We start from the raw sequence: 13581 nt of genomic DNA on the forward strand, positions 1-13581 counted from the left end.
ACACACACACAGGAGCACGCACACACACAGGCACACACACTCACAGGCGCACACACACACTCACAGGCGAGCCATAGCAGAAGAGGTCGAGGCCCAGCTCGTAGCCCATGCCGTAGTCACACTCGTCGTTGGCGAACTGGACGAAGGTGATGATCTCCTGGAGAGGGCCGAAGGCCTTCACCCGCTCCTCATCATCTCGTGCCTCAGCAATGGCCCTGCACAGCCTCCTGAGAGACGCTGAGGAGGAACACAGTGTGTGGGCAGGGATAGACCAGGGGACTCGGTGCAGTGCAGGAGTAGAGCTGTAGTTTCGGGGAGGATACCAGTCTTACCGTCAGTCTCAGGCAGCTCCCGATAGCCAACATCATTCCTGTCCACGGGAACCACGATCCCAGCACCATGGAATGTTTTAGCGACCACCTGGAGCAGAATCCCAGCAGAATTACTGCTACAGCGCAGAGTAAATATTCCAGCGCACAGTGAGGATGGCAGGACCGGTTACTGACCCACCTTGCGGTCACGCTGCTTCATGGCTTTGCTCTTCTGCTCCAGTGACACACCCAGAGCTTCTGCTGCGCTCCGGAGCTCCGCCTCCATGGCCTGCAGTGGCCCCGCCCCCTGCCTTCCTCCCACCTCCTTCTTCTTCTTCAGAAGGAAGAGCCTGATAGAGCACACCCCCTTCCCCGTCAAACCCTCAAACCACACCCCGTCCCCGTCAAACCACACCTCCCTCCCTGTCAAGCCCTCAAACCACACACCCCCTTCCTGTCAAACATCTCAAACCACACCTCCCTCCCTGTCAAACATCTCAAACCACACCCCATCCCCGTCAAACCACACCTCCCTCCTGTCAAACATCTCAAATCATACCCCCCTGCCTGTCAAGCTCTCAAACCACACACCCCCTTCCTGTCAAACATTTCAAACCACACCCCCCTCCCTGTCAAACCACATGCCCCTCTCCGTCAAACATCTCAAACCACACCTCCCTCCTGTCAAACCCTCAAACCACACCTCCCTCCCCGTCAAACCCTCAAACCACACCCCCCTGCCTGTTAAACCACACGCCCCTCTAAGTCAAACCCTCAAACCACACCTCCCTCCCTGTCAAGCCCTCAAACCACACCCCCCTCCCTGTCAAACCACACGCCCCTCTCCGTCAAACATCTCAAACCACACCTCCCTCCAGTCAAACATCTCAAACCACACCCCCCTCCCTGTCAAACCCTCAAACCACACACCCCCTCCCCGTCAATCATCTCAAACCACACCCCCTCCCTGTCAAACCACACCTCCCTCCAGTCAAACATCTCAAACCACACCTCCCTCCAGTCAAACATCTCAAACCACACCCCCCTCCCTGTCAAACCCTCAAACCACACACCCCCTCCCCGTCAATCATCTCAAACCACACCCCCTCCCTGTCAAACCACACGCCCCTCTCCGTCAAACATCTCAAACCACACCTCCCTCCCTGTCAAACCCTCAAACCACACCCCCTCCCCGTCAATCATCTCAAACCACACCTCCCTCCTGTCAAACATCTCAAACCACACCCCCCTCCCTGTCAAACCCTCAAACCACACCCCCTCCCCGTCAATCATCTCAAACCACACCCCCTCCCTGTCAAACCACATACCCTTCCCCGTCAAACATCTCAAACCACACACCCCTCCCCGTCAAACCCTCAAACCACACCCCCTGCCCCCTCCAACCCCACATCAGTAGTCCCCTCTCTCCAGTAGGGATAGGGTTCCAACAGTAAACAGGAATTCTCTCTCCTACAGGTTGCATATCAGCATTAAATGTAAGAGCTCTGCCCTGATTAGCCGGTTACGTTACGTTAGGCAGTAAGAGCTCTGCCCTGATTGGCCGGTTACGTTACGTTAGGCAGTAAGAGCTCTGCCCTGATTGGCCGGTTACGTTACGTGAGGCAGTAAGTGTGTGCAGATGTTTTGGGGTTGGAGATAGGGTTGGGGGTTAGGGTTAATACCTACAGGACTGCAGCGAAGATATTGTCGCCCATCTGGGTGATGGAGCAGCTTTTCAGGGCTTCGTTTTCCCCAACAAACACAGGCAGGCTGTCAGGAGCATCCCTGATTAAACCACACAAACACCACAATATTTTTCAGCACCCATTTCCTCAAACTGATGAATAACAGCGGCCCTGTAACTGGTTACCTGTAGTAGCCCATATGGTGCTGGGTCTCTCTGCTGCCTATGAGGATAGTCTGGAACTCTGGTGGGTCATAGAAATGCCTCCAGTGCAGGAAGTAATTTGGATTCTTGGCAGACCGATGCTTCTCGGCCATGATTTCAAACGGACCAACCAGCCGCAGGCCCAAGGTCTCTCTCAAAGCATCTGCACACAGCCACAGGGGTCAGGGGTCAAAGAGAGGAGCACAGGGGTCAGAGAGAGGAGCACAGGGGTCAGAGAGAGGAGCACAGGGGTCAGAGAGAGGAGCACAGGGGTCAGAGAGAGGAGCACAGGGGGTCAGGGGTCAGAGAGAGGAGCACAGGGGTCAGAGAGAGGAGCACAGGGGTCAGAGAGAGGAGCACAGGGGTCAGAGAGAGGAGCACAGCGGTCAGAGAGAGGAGCACAGCGGTCAGAGAGAGGAGCACAGGGGTCAGAGAGAGGAGCACAGGGGTCAGAGAGAGGAGCACAGGGGTCAGAGGGAGGAACACAGGGGTCAGAGGGAGGAGCACAGGGGTCAGAGGGAGGAGCACAGGGGTCAGAGAGAGGAGCACAGGGGTCAGAGAGAGGAGCACAGGGGTCAGAGAAAGGAGCACAGGGGTATGGTGAGTGTAAACAGCAGAGTTGCGTATAAAGGGCAGTGTGAGATGTACCACAGGGGTTTTGTGCATCCAGGCGTGTGCAGAAGCTCCAGAAGTGGTAGAAGTCCTCAGGCATGGGCAGCCTGTACAAGCACAACAGCTCCCACCGCAACGCTTCGGGAACCTGGCACTCCTTCACCGGCACAGCCTTCCTGAGCTTCCCATTGGCTGTTTCCGCTTCCTGGTCACAGCACCAATAACAACATCCTCCATTAACACAGCACAGATAACATCCTCCATTAACACAGCACAAATAACAATATCCTCCATTAACACAGCACCAATAACAATATCCTCCATTAACACAACACCAATAACATCCTCCATTAACACAACACGAAAAACATCCTCCATTAACACAGCACAAATAACAATATCCTCCATTAACACAGCACCAATAACAATATCCTCCATTAACACAACACCAATAACATCCTCCATTAACACAACACGAAAAACATCCTCAATTAACACAACACCAAAAACACCCTCCATTAACACAGCACCAATAACATCCTCCATTAACACAACACCAATAACATCCTCCATTAACACAGCACCAATAACATCCTCCATTAACACGACATCAATAACATCCTCCATTAAGACAGCACCAATAACATCCTCCAGGTCAGCAATAAAGATATCCTGCTTCTGTAGGGTAACAGTCCAACTCGCCTGTTACTATGGAAACTGGGAGATTACACTTAGCTATCCATTAAAAACACAGTTAGTGATGGTTGACCTACCAGTTAGGGTTCTACTAGTGTGAGCAACATGTTCCATGAGCCACAGTTAGGTCTGGTGTGTGCAGGTGAATAGAATCTAACTCTGCATTAATGAGACATGACCAAAAAGTCACTAAATTAAGAACTTTCAAAGTTATTTTCATCCAGTGGACAATAAAGGAGAACACCCCAGCACATAAGAACATACACATTTGTAGTGGTAACATTACACACAAGGGACCTCACATTGACCACTCACTGTGTGAAAAAATACTTCCTAATATCTGTGTGGAATTCCTCCTTTGCCAATTTCCATTTGTGCACCCTTGTTATGCAAACCAAACTCAACCTGAAGAATCCCCAATACTTCACTTTGCTAATCCCTTTAATGAATTTAAAAGCCTCAATCAAATCCCCCCTAAGCTTCCTTTCACTAAGCTTAAAGAAATGAAGCATCCTAAGTCTATCCTCGTAAGTCATCTTTTATATATGAAATCAATCTGGTAGCCCTTCTCTGAACCTTTTCAAGAGCCTCTATGTCCTTCTTATAGTGCAGTCCCCAGAACTGCACACACTGTGGTCTAACAAGAGTATTGTATAAGGTCAGTATAACTTCCTTCGACTTATAATCAATACTCCTGGCCATGTATCCTAGCATCCTATTGGCCTTTTTCACTGCTACCGCACATTGACTAGAACCTGAAAAGCTTTGGTCAACTATGACCCCCATGTCCTTTTCCACTTGAGCACAATCTCATTATTTCCCACGTGTAGAACTTTACATGTAGTTGTATTGAATTTCAGGTTTCCGCCCACATCTGGATTCTGGTTAAGTCTTCCTGGATTACTTTTGTAGTCTATACCGTTAAACAACAACAATACGTATAAAACGTATTGTTCGCTATTTTAATGTGTCTGCCATAAGGGGAAACAGAAACCACGTAGTTTCTGCTACAAAATCCAGATTAGGAGCAGGAGCACCAGTAACCCCTGGAAAAATAATATCCACCGTAGAACCGTGCTACCTAGCGAATGCCAAAAGGATCGGACATTACCGAATGAGTAGATGCAAGGCCATAGGTTTTATATCTGCAACTAACGTTATCTATTCACCAAGCTGATTACCTAGCCATAGTTCGCTGCGATGCTAGCTACCGTTAAAAAAGATAGTTAGCTAGCGAAACAGTAAGCTCGTTACATCAGGTGGCGACTGACACTGAAAAGACATCGAACTCCACTAACATCAACTTCCCCGCCACCCATGGCTGTCAAGCCAAGATGGTTATGAAGCTGGTCAACTGGTTAGCCTACCAACCTAACGTTAGCTAGCCTGGCCGTATCTCAAGTCACACAACCCGAGTTACCTGAATGCGACAAGCAAGCAGCTAGTTTCCAAGTTAGTTACACTATCGCATCAGCTAGCTGGCTGGCTAACTGATAAACAGAAAGGGGACGACAGACATCGTAGTACTTCACTAATATCGGTAGTGCTATATTAGCTGCTAGGTAATGCATGTTTGCGGACTATCCATGAGCTAACTGAACTCACCAGACTAGCTAGCTAGCAAATCAGCGAGTGAGGACGGCTACTAAGTAAGTTATACCGCTAGCTAACTAGAAGCAGTTTCCTAATGTTAGGCAGCTAGCCAACCGTAACGTGCTAGCTAGCTCTAGGTAGCAAACGAGATGGTAGGCTAACGTTACTTGGCCAATACAATGTACGTTCGGCTCGTTTGCTAGTTATCTAACGTGACACTTGAAATAACCATACTATAAAGACTACTGGCACAAGCCCGTCTTTATGGTAACTTAACATACTGGCTAACGTAAACCTTCGTGGTTCATTCTGGCTTCAAAGCTAGGTAGGTAGATGGATGGATACCTGTAATGCAGATTTTGCTCTTCGTTTCCCGCGCCCTGCCATATTTTCGCGTTCGTTTTCTCTGATGTGGGAAAAACTGTGACCATAGAACACATAGGTCTCTGTACCATAGAGCGCATTATAGCTAGAGTTAATCCTACGCTACATGATACCCAACATTTTTCGCTTTTCTTTCACAGCGCCACCCGAAGGCTTAGAGTGTATATCACTAATAAATAAAATAGAGAAAAGAAACGTGTAGCGTACTGCTGTATGACGAGCTATATATTCTACAGCCAGCACGGTTGTATTCATCTGGTGGCTCGGTCCATATATACAGTAATTAGGCGGGTTTGAGAATGGAGCGAGAAACTGGCGGTCGACTGAGGACACCCCACCTCCTCCAACAACCCCGACTTAGCTATCGTTAATTGCAATAACAGAAATGTATGATGACGACTTTATGTATGTATGTATGTATGTATGTATGTATGTATGACCTAGTTACATGAACACACAGCTAGCTAAGCAATTTGGTGTTCCTGTTCTACAGAAGATGATAGAAGACTCAGATAGGCTATGTTACGTTAGCAAATGTTGCTAGGCTATCACCGGTCTAAATTCATATGCTGGCTACCGCCGATACAGTATCAACTTGGAATTGCAAGAGCTGCACTGTATGATGATGATGAACATTGGTTTTATATTGGATATCGTAGTTACATAAATAATAAGCAATTTGCTGTTGATTCGTATTCTACAGACAAGGGTATGGATGCAATGAATATACTTGTACCAGGCCGGAGCCAATATGCATTGTGCTGTATGTACTAGCATTAATAAACATTGGGCGCAAAACTCTGTTGTCCTTCATATAACAATGAATGAAACTTAGGCTACGAAAAGCATCATGAAGTGAAACGGTCGAATAATGAAGTTGAGAGCTGCATTTAGCTCTGTCATTTAGGACGGTGCGATGACATCCCCTTCCATTAATTTCGCTGGATTCAGCCGTATATCATTATATAGAAGAGCCGTTTCAGTGCTGTGATGAGGTCGGAAGCCTAGCTGAAATTTGTCAAAATGATCACTGGAGTTAAAAAAGGAGTTGACTAAAAACAACTTTCTCGATGATTTTAGCTATAAAAGGACAATTTGAGACAGGTATAGTTGTTTAACAGAGGCATCCAGTTCTCTTTTTTAAGAGTGGCTTAATAGCAGCTGTTTTAAGCGCATTTGGGAAAGTGGCTGATATTAGTGAACCATTAATTATTTGCAGCAGGTCACTAAAATAATTTTTAACAAGTCAGTCGGCAGTACGTCAAGACAGGATGTCGATGATTTAAGATGCCGCATTGTTTCCTCTAGAGTTTTAATTATATTAAACTGTGACATAGTTGTCAGATTATTCGTAGGTGATCATAGGGATGGCACAGTTTCACTGTTTGACTGTGTAGTGTTGATGGTCAGTCTGATAGGTTTGATTTTATTATTAAAAGAGCAAGCAAATTCATTACAAAATGCAGCTCAAAGTGTTTTACAAGAGAAAAATATAAATCAGTAACACATGCATTAAAAAAAGACGAGTCACAAGCACCAAAATGTACAAGAGCCTACAGACTACATACTGCAGCCTACAGCCTAGTGGCTATCGTGCATGTTCCACGGGGGAATGTTCCCTCCTTTGTCTAATCAGCTGTTAGTCTACTTTGGATAATAGACAGCTAAATAACTGCAGTGTAAAAATCTAAAATGTTGACCTATTGGTTTATTATAATAAATTACCACAATCTCTTAAATAAAGTCACTTCCAATAAGCATCTGTATCTACAGGTTCCACTGTATTTCAGCTGTAGCTGTTGTATTTCAGTCTGATAGCTTTAGATGTATTTTAGTCTGATTTTAGATGTATTCTGCTCTAGACGTAGTATTCGATTCTGTTTCGGAGAGTTTTACAGCCTTTGGAGGCGAAGATCATTTTTTCTGAGGGAAAGTAGAGAACGTCGTCAGCGACTTTCTCAGCGATGGCGGTGTCAGGCGTGTGTCCGAGAGTGGCCATCTCTGCCAGGGCACACATGACTATGTGCTTGTGCTCCAGAGGCAGGAAAGGGATAAAGAAATCCACAACATTGCTGTCAATCAGGCTGGAGCGCCAGAACCCACCTGCAGATAAACACACAGGTGAGCCACACACACACACACACACACACACAGGTGAGCTACACACATACAGGTGGGCTAGACATACACATACACGCACACATACAGATGGGCTAGACAGACACACACATACAGGTGGGTGAGACACAAACACACACATACAGGTCATCTACACACACACACACACACACACACATACATACGGGCTCGTCACACACATAGACGCACATACATACAGGTGGGCTAGGCAGACATACAAACACAGGTGAGAAACACACACAAAAACATACATGCAGGTGGGCTAGATATCTATAGATACAGAGTTGTATTAAATGGTTGTTCAGTGGTAATAAATTAATATTATGTTCTATAAAAACCACATTTGTCATTGCACTACTGAAATTGAGAATGGGGAAAAAATGTGATCTAAGTGGAAGACAGGGTGGTTTGACTATCTCAGAAACTACTGATCTCCTGGGATTTTCACACACACTAGTCTCTAAAGTTTGCAAAGAATGGTGCCAAAAATAAAATGCAGTGAAAAGCAGTTCTGCAGACAGAAACAACTTGTGAATGAGAGACGTCATATGAGAATGGCCAGACTGATCAAAGCTGGCAGGAAGGTGACAATAATGCAAATAACCACACATTACAAGAGCATCTCTGAACACACAATGCATCATAACTCTAAGTGGATAGGCTTCAGTCTAAAAAATAAGTCTAATAAATCCCCGATGAGTGTATATTAAGATACGAAGATATGCCTTGTATTTTTTGAAAATGTTGAAAATGATCAGAAACAGTAATAGGTGGGGTTAGGTTGGTACCTTTCTTGCTGTTGAAAAGGTGTTTTCTAATGGCCGTTTCCAGGCCCTGGCTGTTCAGCTCAATCTCCTCTCTCTTCCTGCCAGCCATCCAGAAATCCATCGCCTTCTGGGTTATGATGTATCCACCTTTGTGACTTTCAGGAGAGAACATGGAGTTACAGGAGTGTAATTCTCAGTCGGAGGAGAGAACATGGAGTTAGGTTTGCTGAAGGGTAGGAGAATGTAACCACCTAAGGAAGAGGAACATGGCGTGTCTATAGGACACTCCATCCACCTGTGCGTAGTGTTCCATGAAGCATTTGATGGTCTCAAAAAGAAGTGGGTTCATCTTGTCCATCTCGTCAAAGATGAACATAGAATGAGGACAAACTGACACATTTCCTCTGATCCACTGCTGAAGCTGGGCCTGTAAACAAATACAGATATACAGAGACAGACAGCTGTCTGTAAGGAAAGATTCCACATGGCAGTCAGTTTGGTCTGTGTCCTGCCTGCACAGAGACTCTAAGAGCGAGCACGGTCACATCAATATCAAATTGTGCATTTTAACAATACTCCTCTTATCAGTCCAGGGTTAGATATGGAGTACCACAAGGATCTGTACTTGGGCCCTTGCTTTTCTCTCTATATATGCTTCCCCTGGGATAAGCTATTCGCAAACATGGCATTAACTTCAACTGCTATGCAGATGACACCCAGTTGTATCTGTCATTCAAACCTGAGGAAGTTGTCCAGCTGTCAAAGATGGTGGCTTGTATTAAAGACATAAAGGAATGGATGACCCAGAACTTCCTTTTGCTAAACTCAGATAAGATTAGCCAGGGAGTTTTTCCACTGTTGCCTGAGGTGTACTCTTGGGGGGCAGTTCTCTGTAAAGCTGCTTCCTGACAAAGCCCCTTTAGTGCTATAGAAATAAAAGAAATGATTGATTGATTCTGATAATGCCTGACAGTGGGCAGAGTTACACTTCTGTATGACCAATACCCAAAGTCTCCTGTGGGGGGCAGCAAAAGAGCAGCCGCACAGTTGGGGACTGTACAGGGTTGCTCTCTGCTCTGTGTGGGCTGGGGTCTGCTTGCCTTGTAGGTTTCCAAATGTTTTTCATGAGGGAAGTCGAGTATGGCAGTGAACAGGTGCACCTGGCTGCTCTGGGCACCGTCTTTGAAGAGGTTCTGAGCGATAATCTTGGCAACATGGTTCTTCCCTGTTCCGGAGCTCCCGTGGAGAGACAGGACCAAAGGTTTAGTCGGGTTAGGGTCCTCCATGAACCCTGTCACGGCCTTCAGAATCACCCTAGAGGCCAAGTGCTGGCCAAAGAGTGAGCTTTTCAAGTCAGAGGCCAAACCTGTGGAACACACACAGAGGGTAGATGAAGCAGGAAGACAGACAAACCAGCAGAACCCAGAATGTGGCAAAAACCAGCAGAATGCACCAGAACCCAGCATAACCCAGCAGAACAAAACAGAACCTTGAATGGGATGACTTTTCCTGAGAAATGTAGCTACTTGCAAGCAGGCTAAAATTACATGGCAAGACTATGAACATGGAGAATAAGGGACATTCAATGTCATCACATCGTCATGGATTTTAATGTGATATAACATGCTGATTTGGCCTTATAAGAAACCTGGAACCGAAATTACACTGGTCTCGGATTGTTAAACTGGGAAAAATGGGCTAACAAAGTTTGCACTACTTTGCGTGACTCCATAACTCTGACTTCTAGCACTTCACAATCTTTCACATATATATTATGTTTCAGAATGAAAACAAAGCTATGCATGATTATATTCTTCAAAAGCATTTGAACCTATATTTCAATATAAGTTTTGATAAAAACCTACATTATAAAATGGAGTAAGTCTGGTTATAATATCAATACCATGTCCAAAAAAATTGGTCTTGGATAATTGAATCAATGAATTATCATTACTTTTATGAAGTAGCATCACAGTTTTGTAGCACTAATTCCTTACAATGTTGCTGTGCTGTGTTGCCACATTGTTTTCATTATTATAAGTAAACAAAAACAAAAATGTGTAACTCAGAGCTATTGTTGTCATTAATGCCAAATTGGCAGGTGAAAGAAACAATCGGCTATCTTTCAATTGATTGTTTTAGTTGGAAAGAATTTAGTGGGCCCTAAATGCAACATTTCCTTCCATCGAAGACTGCAAATTAGATAGGCCTATGCACAAGGAATAACTTTGAATAAAATAAGGTTAAACCTTTAACATTGTAACTTAATTTGCTTGACCAAGGCTAATTATTTATCTGACCCACAGCTAGCGTCATCTTCTCTGCAGAGTTTACACAATCCTCCTCAATTCATGACTCAATTTGTCATTTTATGAGATTGAAAATTCAGAAAAGTTACCAATTTACCTGGAAAATTCCCACTGCAATCCTATGCAGGGGCGGCCTGTACCATAGTGGTTAAGGTAAATTACTGGGACATGCAAGGTCAGTGGTTCTAATCCCGGTGTAGCCACAGTAAGATCCACACAGCCGTTGGGCCCTTGAGCAAGGCCCTTAACCCTGCACTGCTCCAGGGGAGGATTGTCTCCTGCTTAGTCTAATCAACTGTACGTCGCTCTGGATAAGAGCGTCTGCGAAATGCCAATAATGTAATGCAATATGCGCTACAGAGTACAGCAACATTTTAAGGAATTAGTGATACAAATCCATTGTCAGGTTCTGTGTTTTTCAGTTATCTGTTTTATGTCTAAGTCCCCAGCATTTTTGCCTTTTGTTAGCTCTGTGCTTTCTGCAGTCTCTTTTCTGCTCCATTCACTCTCATTCATTTGTTTCACCTGAGCTCCATTTGTTGTCTCCGCCTCCCACTCCTTATATGTACTTCCTTCCTGTCTCTTGTCATTCATTTCACCTGTTCTTTATCTGTTCCCCAGTTCACACACCTGATTCTTGTTTGTTCTTGTTATCTGTTGCATATATACTGGTCTGTTTCATTTGCTCAATGCCAGTTTGTCATACCCTGTGTCCTGAGTCTGTCCCTGTATTTTCCTTTCCCTGGGTCTAGCCTCCTGTATCCTGTACCTTCACCCCTGAAAGAAACAGTCTGCCCTTTTCACCTTCTCCCTGAGTCACTAAACCACAGTTAAACTACGCCACATAACCTACTGGATTAAATTACATGTCTAGTAATTATTATATGATAGGCTATATAATACAGAGAGTTGTAAGAACACCTCCGTAGTAACATGACTTGAAAAAGATGGAATCCAATGGTTGGAATCATTGATATATTCTCACAATAAATAGTGAGCTTGGTATTTCACATTTAGAAGCATTTAAATGTAAACATTGCTCCAGATACATAATTTGCAATATGATCATACCTAAGGATTGATTTTATTTCATTTTATTAAATATCAATAAATAATTTCCTTCTCGTTTTTCAATTTCTTTGAAAAAATGAATATAGAAGAACCATTAGTTTTCTGTTTTTTATTTCAGTTTCTAAAACGTTAAACGATTAGCCAGACACGGACCACAACTCAAGTGACCAAACATTACTAAATCTTGAAACAAAAAAGCGAACCTAGTATTATCCTACAAATAAAATCTGTCCAAAGCCAAACAATATGAAAGCCTCGGCTTCCGCGTTGACTTTTTTACTAACCCTGTCTGCTCTTAATGTCATAACTGACTCGCGACATGATCATGCCACGACAGCTCCGCTTGGGCAACTTAATGAAATCACAAGGCAACTACGACCACAGCACACATTTACGTCGACAGCAGTTGGCTACTTACCATTTGGATTGTAATTTGGTGAACAATTAATAAAACGTTTTATTCGTCCGAATACGTCCTGTCCGAAATAGGCCCCACTAAGTCCTACTGAGACGAAACAAATGGCGAGACTAAGAACACGCTCACGGCCAGCCATATCAATATCCTTTCTTATCTCCCCGTAAAACCTAAAATTAAACCAACAGCTGGTTGCTGTTTCCGCGATGCCTGAACAGAACCAATGACATCTAATGCTTTCCTCAGAACACACGCCACAAAAGGCTTAGGTTGCTAAACTCGTTTGTTCACATGGTGAATGAGGTCATAAGTATCCCAAGGATCACAGTTTAAGAATTTCAGAGATTGGTTGTGTTTTGGGGTCACAAAGTAACTACAAATAAAAAAATACCAGCAAACTCTTTGGAAGGGTGGCACGAAGACAGCCTTTACTGAGCATAATAAACAAAACCAAGTATGAAAAAAATTGGGGCTCCAGTGGGGTCTAGAATTATTGGCTAATTTGCACAAAAAAATGCTGTAAACTAAAAAATTGTAGTTACTAACATAGGCTTTAATTTCCCACATGTGTAAAGAAGTGTGCTTTATTAATGATTGAAAGGAATCAACCAAATTTTTATATTTACCAAAAAAACGTTTCACAATTATTGACCCCCCGGTTTAACACTTTGTGCAAACACCCCATGACAGCCATGAGTCTTTTCTTATAATTAGTGATAAGGTTACAGAACACATCTGGAGGGTTTTTGACCATTGCTCCCTGATTAACTTTTCAGAATCATTGATATCCATGGGATATCCATGGGATACCCATGTTGACTTGAATCTACCTATGACCAGATTCCTAGCAGAGACAACCAGATTCTCTGCCAAGATTTCCTGGTACTTTGTAATTCATTGTGCCATTGATTGTGCCATAAATAGTGCCCTGGACCACTGGCAGCAAAACTCCAAAATATCAATGACCCACCTCCATACTTATAGACAGTAGGTGTAAGGTGCTTCTCCTTGTATGCATTCCTGTGTATGGCCATATTTGCTCTCTTCCAGGAGAAGTTTTTAGGAAACTTCCCTCATAAAATGAATATATATAAAGTATTAAAAAAAAAAAAAATATATATATATATATATATATATATATATATATACCAGTTTGCACATACCATACACTGCATATACAGTCCCCTCCAAAACTATTGAAACAGCAAGGTCAATTGTTTTTTTGTTTTTTTTTGCTGTACACTGAAGACAATTGAGTTTGAGGTCAAAAGATGTACATGAGATGACAGATTCAAATTTCAGCTTTTATTTTCTGGTCTTTTTTAATCCAGATTTGCTGTAGAACATAGTCTTTCTCTCGACTGTCTCCCGATGATGCGGCTACAACTCTCATGTC

At 43.9% G+C, this 13581-nt stretch overlaps 2 protein-coding genes across 2 annotated transcripts in view; both read right to left on the reverse strand.

Moving 5' to 3' along the window:
• LOC133130063 (histone PARylation factor 1) overlaps positions 1-5558 on the reverse strand; it is a 9351-nt gene extending 3793 nt beyond the window's left edge. Inside the window, exons 1-7 of the mRNA XM_061244307.1 lie at positions 5446-5558; positions 2848-3016; positions 2182-2362; positions 1998-2096; positions 511-661; positions 333-420; positions 65-237 (exon numbers count right to left, since the gene is read on the reverse strand). Of these exons, the coding sequence (XP_061100291.1) occupies positions 65-237; positions 333-420; positions 511-661; positions 1998-2096; positions 2182-2362; positions 2848-3016; positions 5446-5487 (903 nt within the window). The 5' untranslated portion in view covers positions 5488-5558. The remainder of the gene's footprint in view (positions 1-64; positions 238-332; positions 421-510; positions 662-1997; positions 2097-2181; positions 2363-2847; positions 3017-5445) is intronic.
• Positions 5559-5929: 371 nt separating this feature from the next.
• On the reverse strand, positions 5930-12385 carry LOC133130786 (torsin-1A-like). The gene is made up of 5 exons (XM_061245623.1): positions 12189-12385; positions 9491-9756; positions 8642-8817; positions 8412-8545; positions 5930-7587 (listed from the first exon to the last, which is right to left on the reverse strand). Exons 1-5 carry the CDS (start codon positions 12322-12324, stop codon positions 7343-7345), a joined length of 957 nt encoding a protein of 318 aa, XP_061101607.1. The 5' UTR covers positions 12325-12385; the 3' UTR covers positions 5930-7342.
• Between the last annotated feature and the right edge of the window lie 1196 nt (positions 12386-13581).

Source organism: Conger conger, chromosome 6 (assembly GCF_963514075.1).
Source record: "Conger conger chromosome 6, fConCon1.1, whole genome shotgun sequence".
NCBI lineage: Eukaryota > Metazoa > Chordata > Actinopteri > Anguilliformes > Congridae > Conger > Conger conger.

Excerpts from the sequence above, each read along its gene's own strand:
- LOC133130786 (XM_061245623.1), bottom strand. The coding sequence starts at position 12,324 with ATGGCTGGCCGTGAGCGTGTTCTTAGTCTCGCCATTTGTTTCGTCTCA. Across the intron at positions 9,757-12,188 it reads ACCAAATTACAATCCAAATG|GTTTGGCCTCTGACTTGAAA; the intron begins GTAAGTAGCCAA and ends TGTGTTCCACAG. Across the intron at positions 8,818-9,490 it reads AACATTTGGAAACCTACAAG|GCCCAGCTTCAGCAGTGGAT; the intron begins GCAAGCAGACCC and ends ATTTGTTTACAG.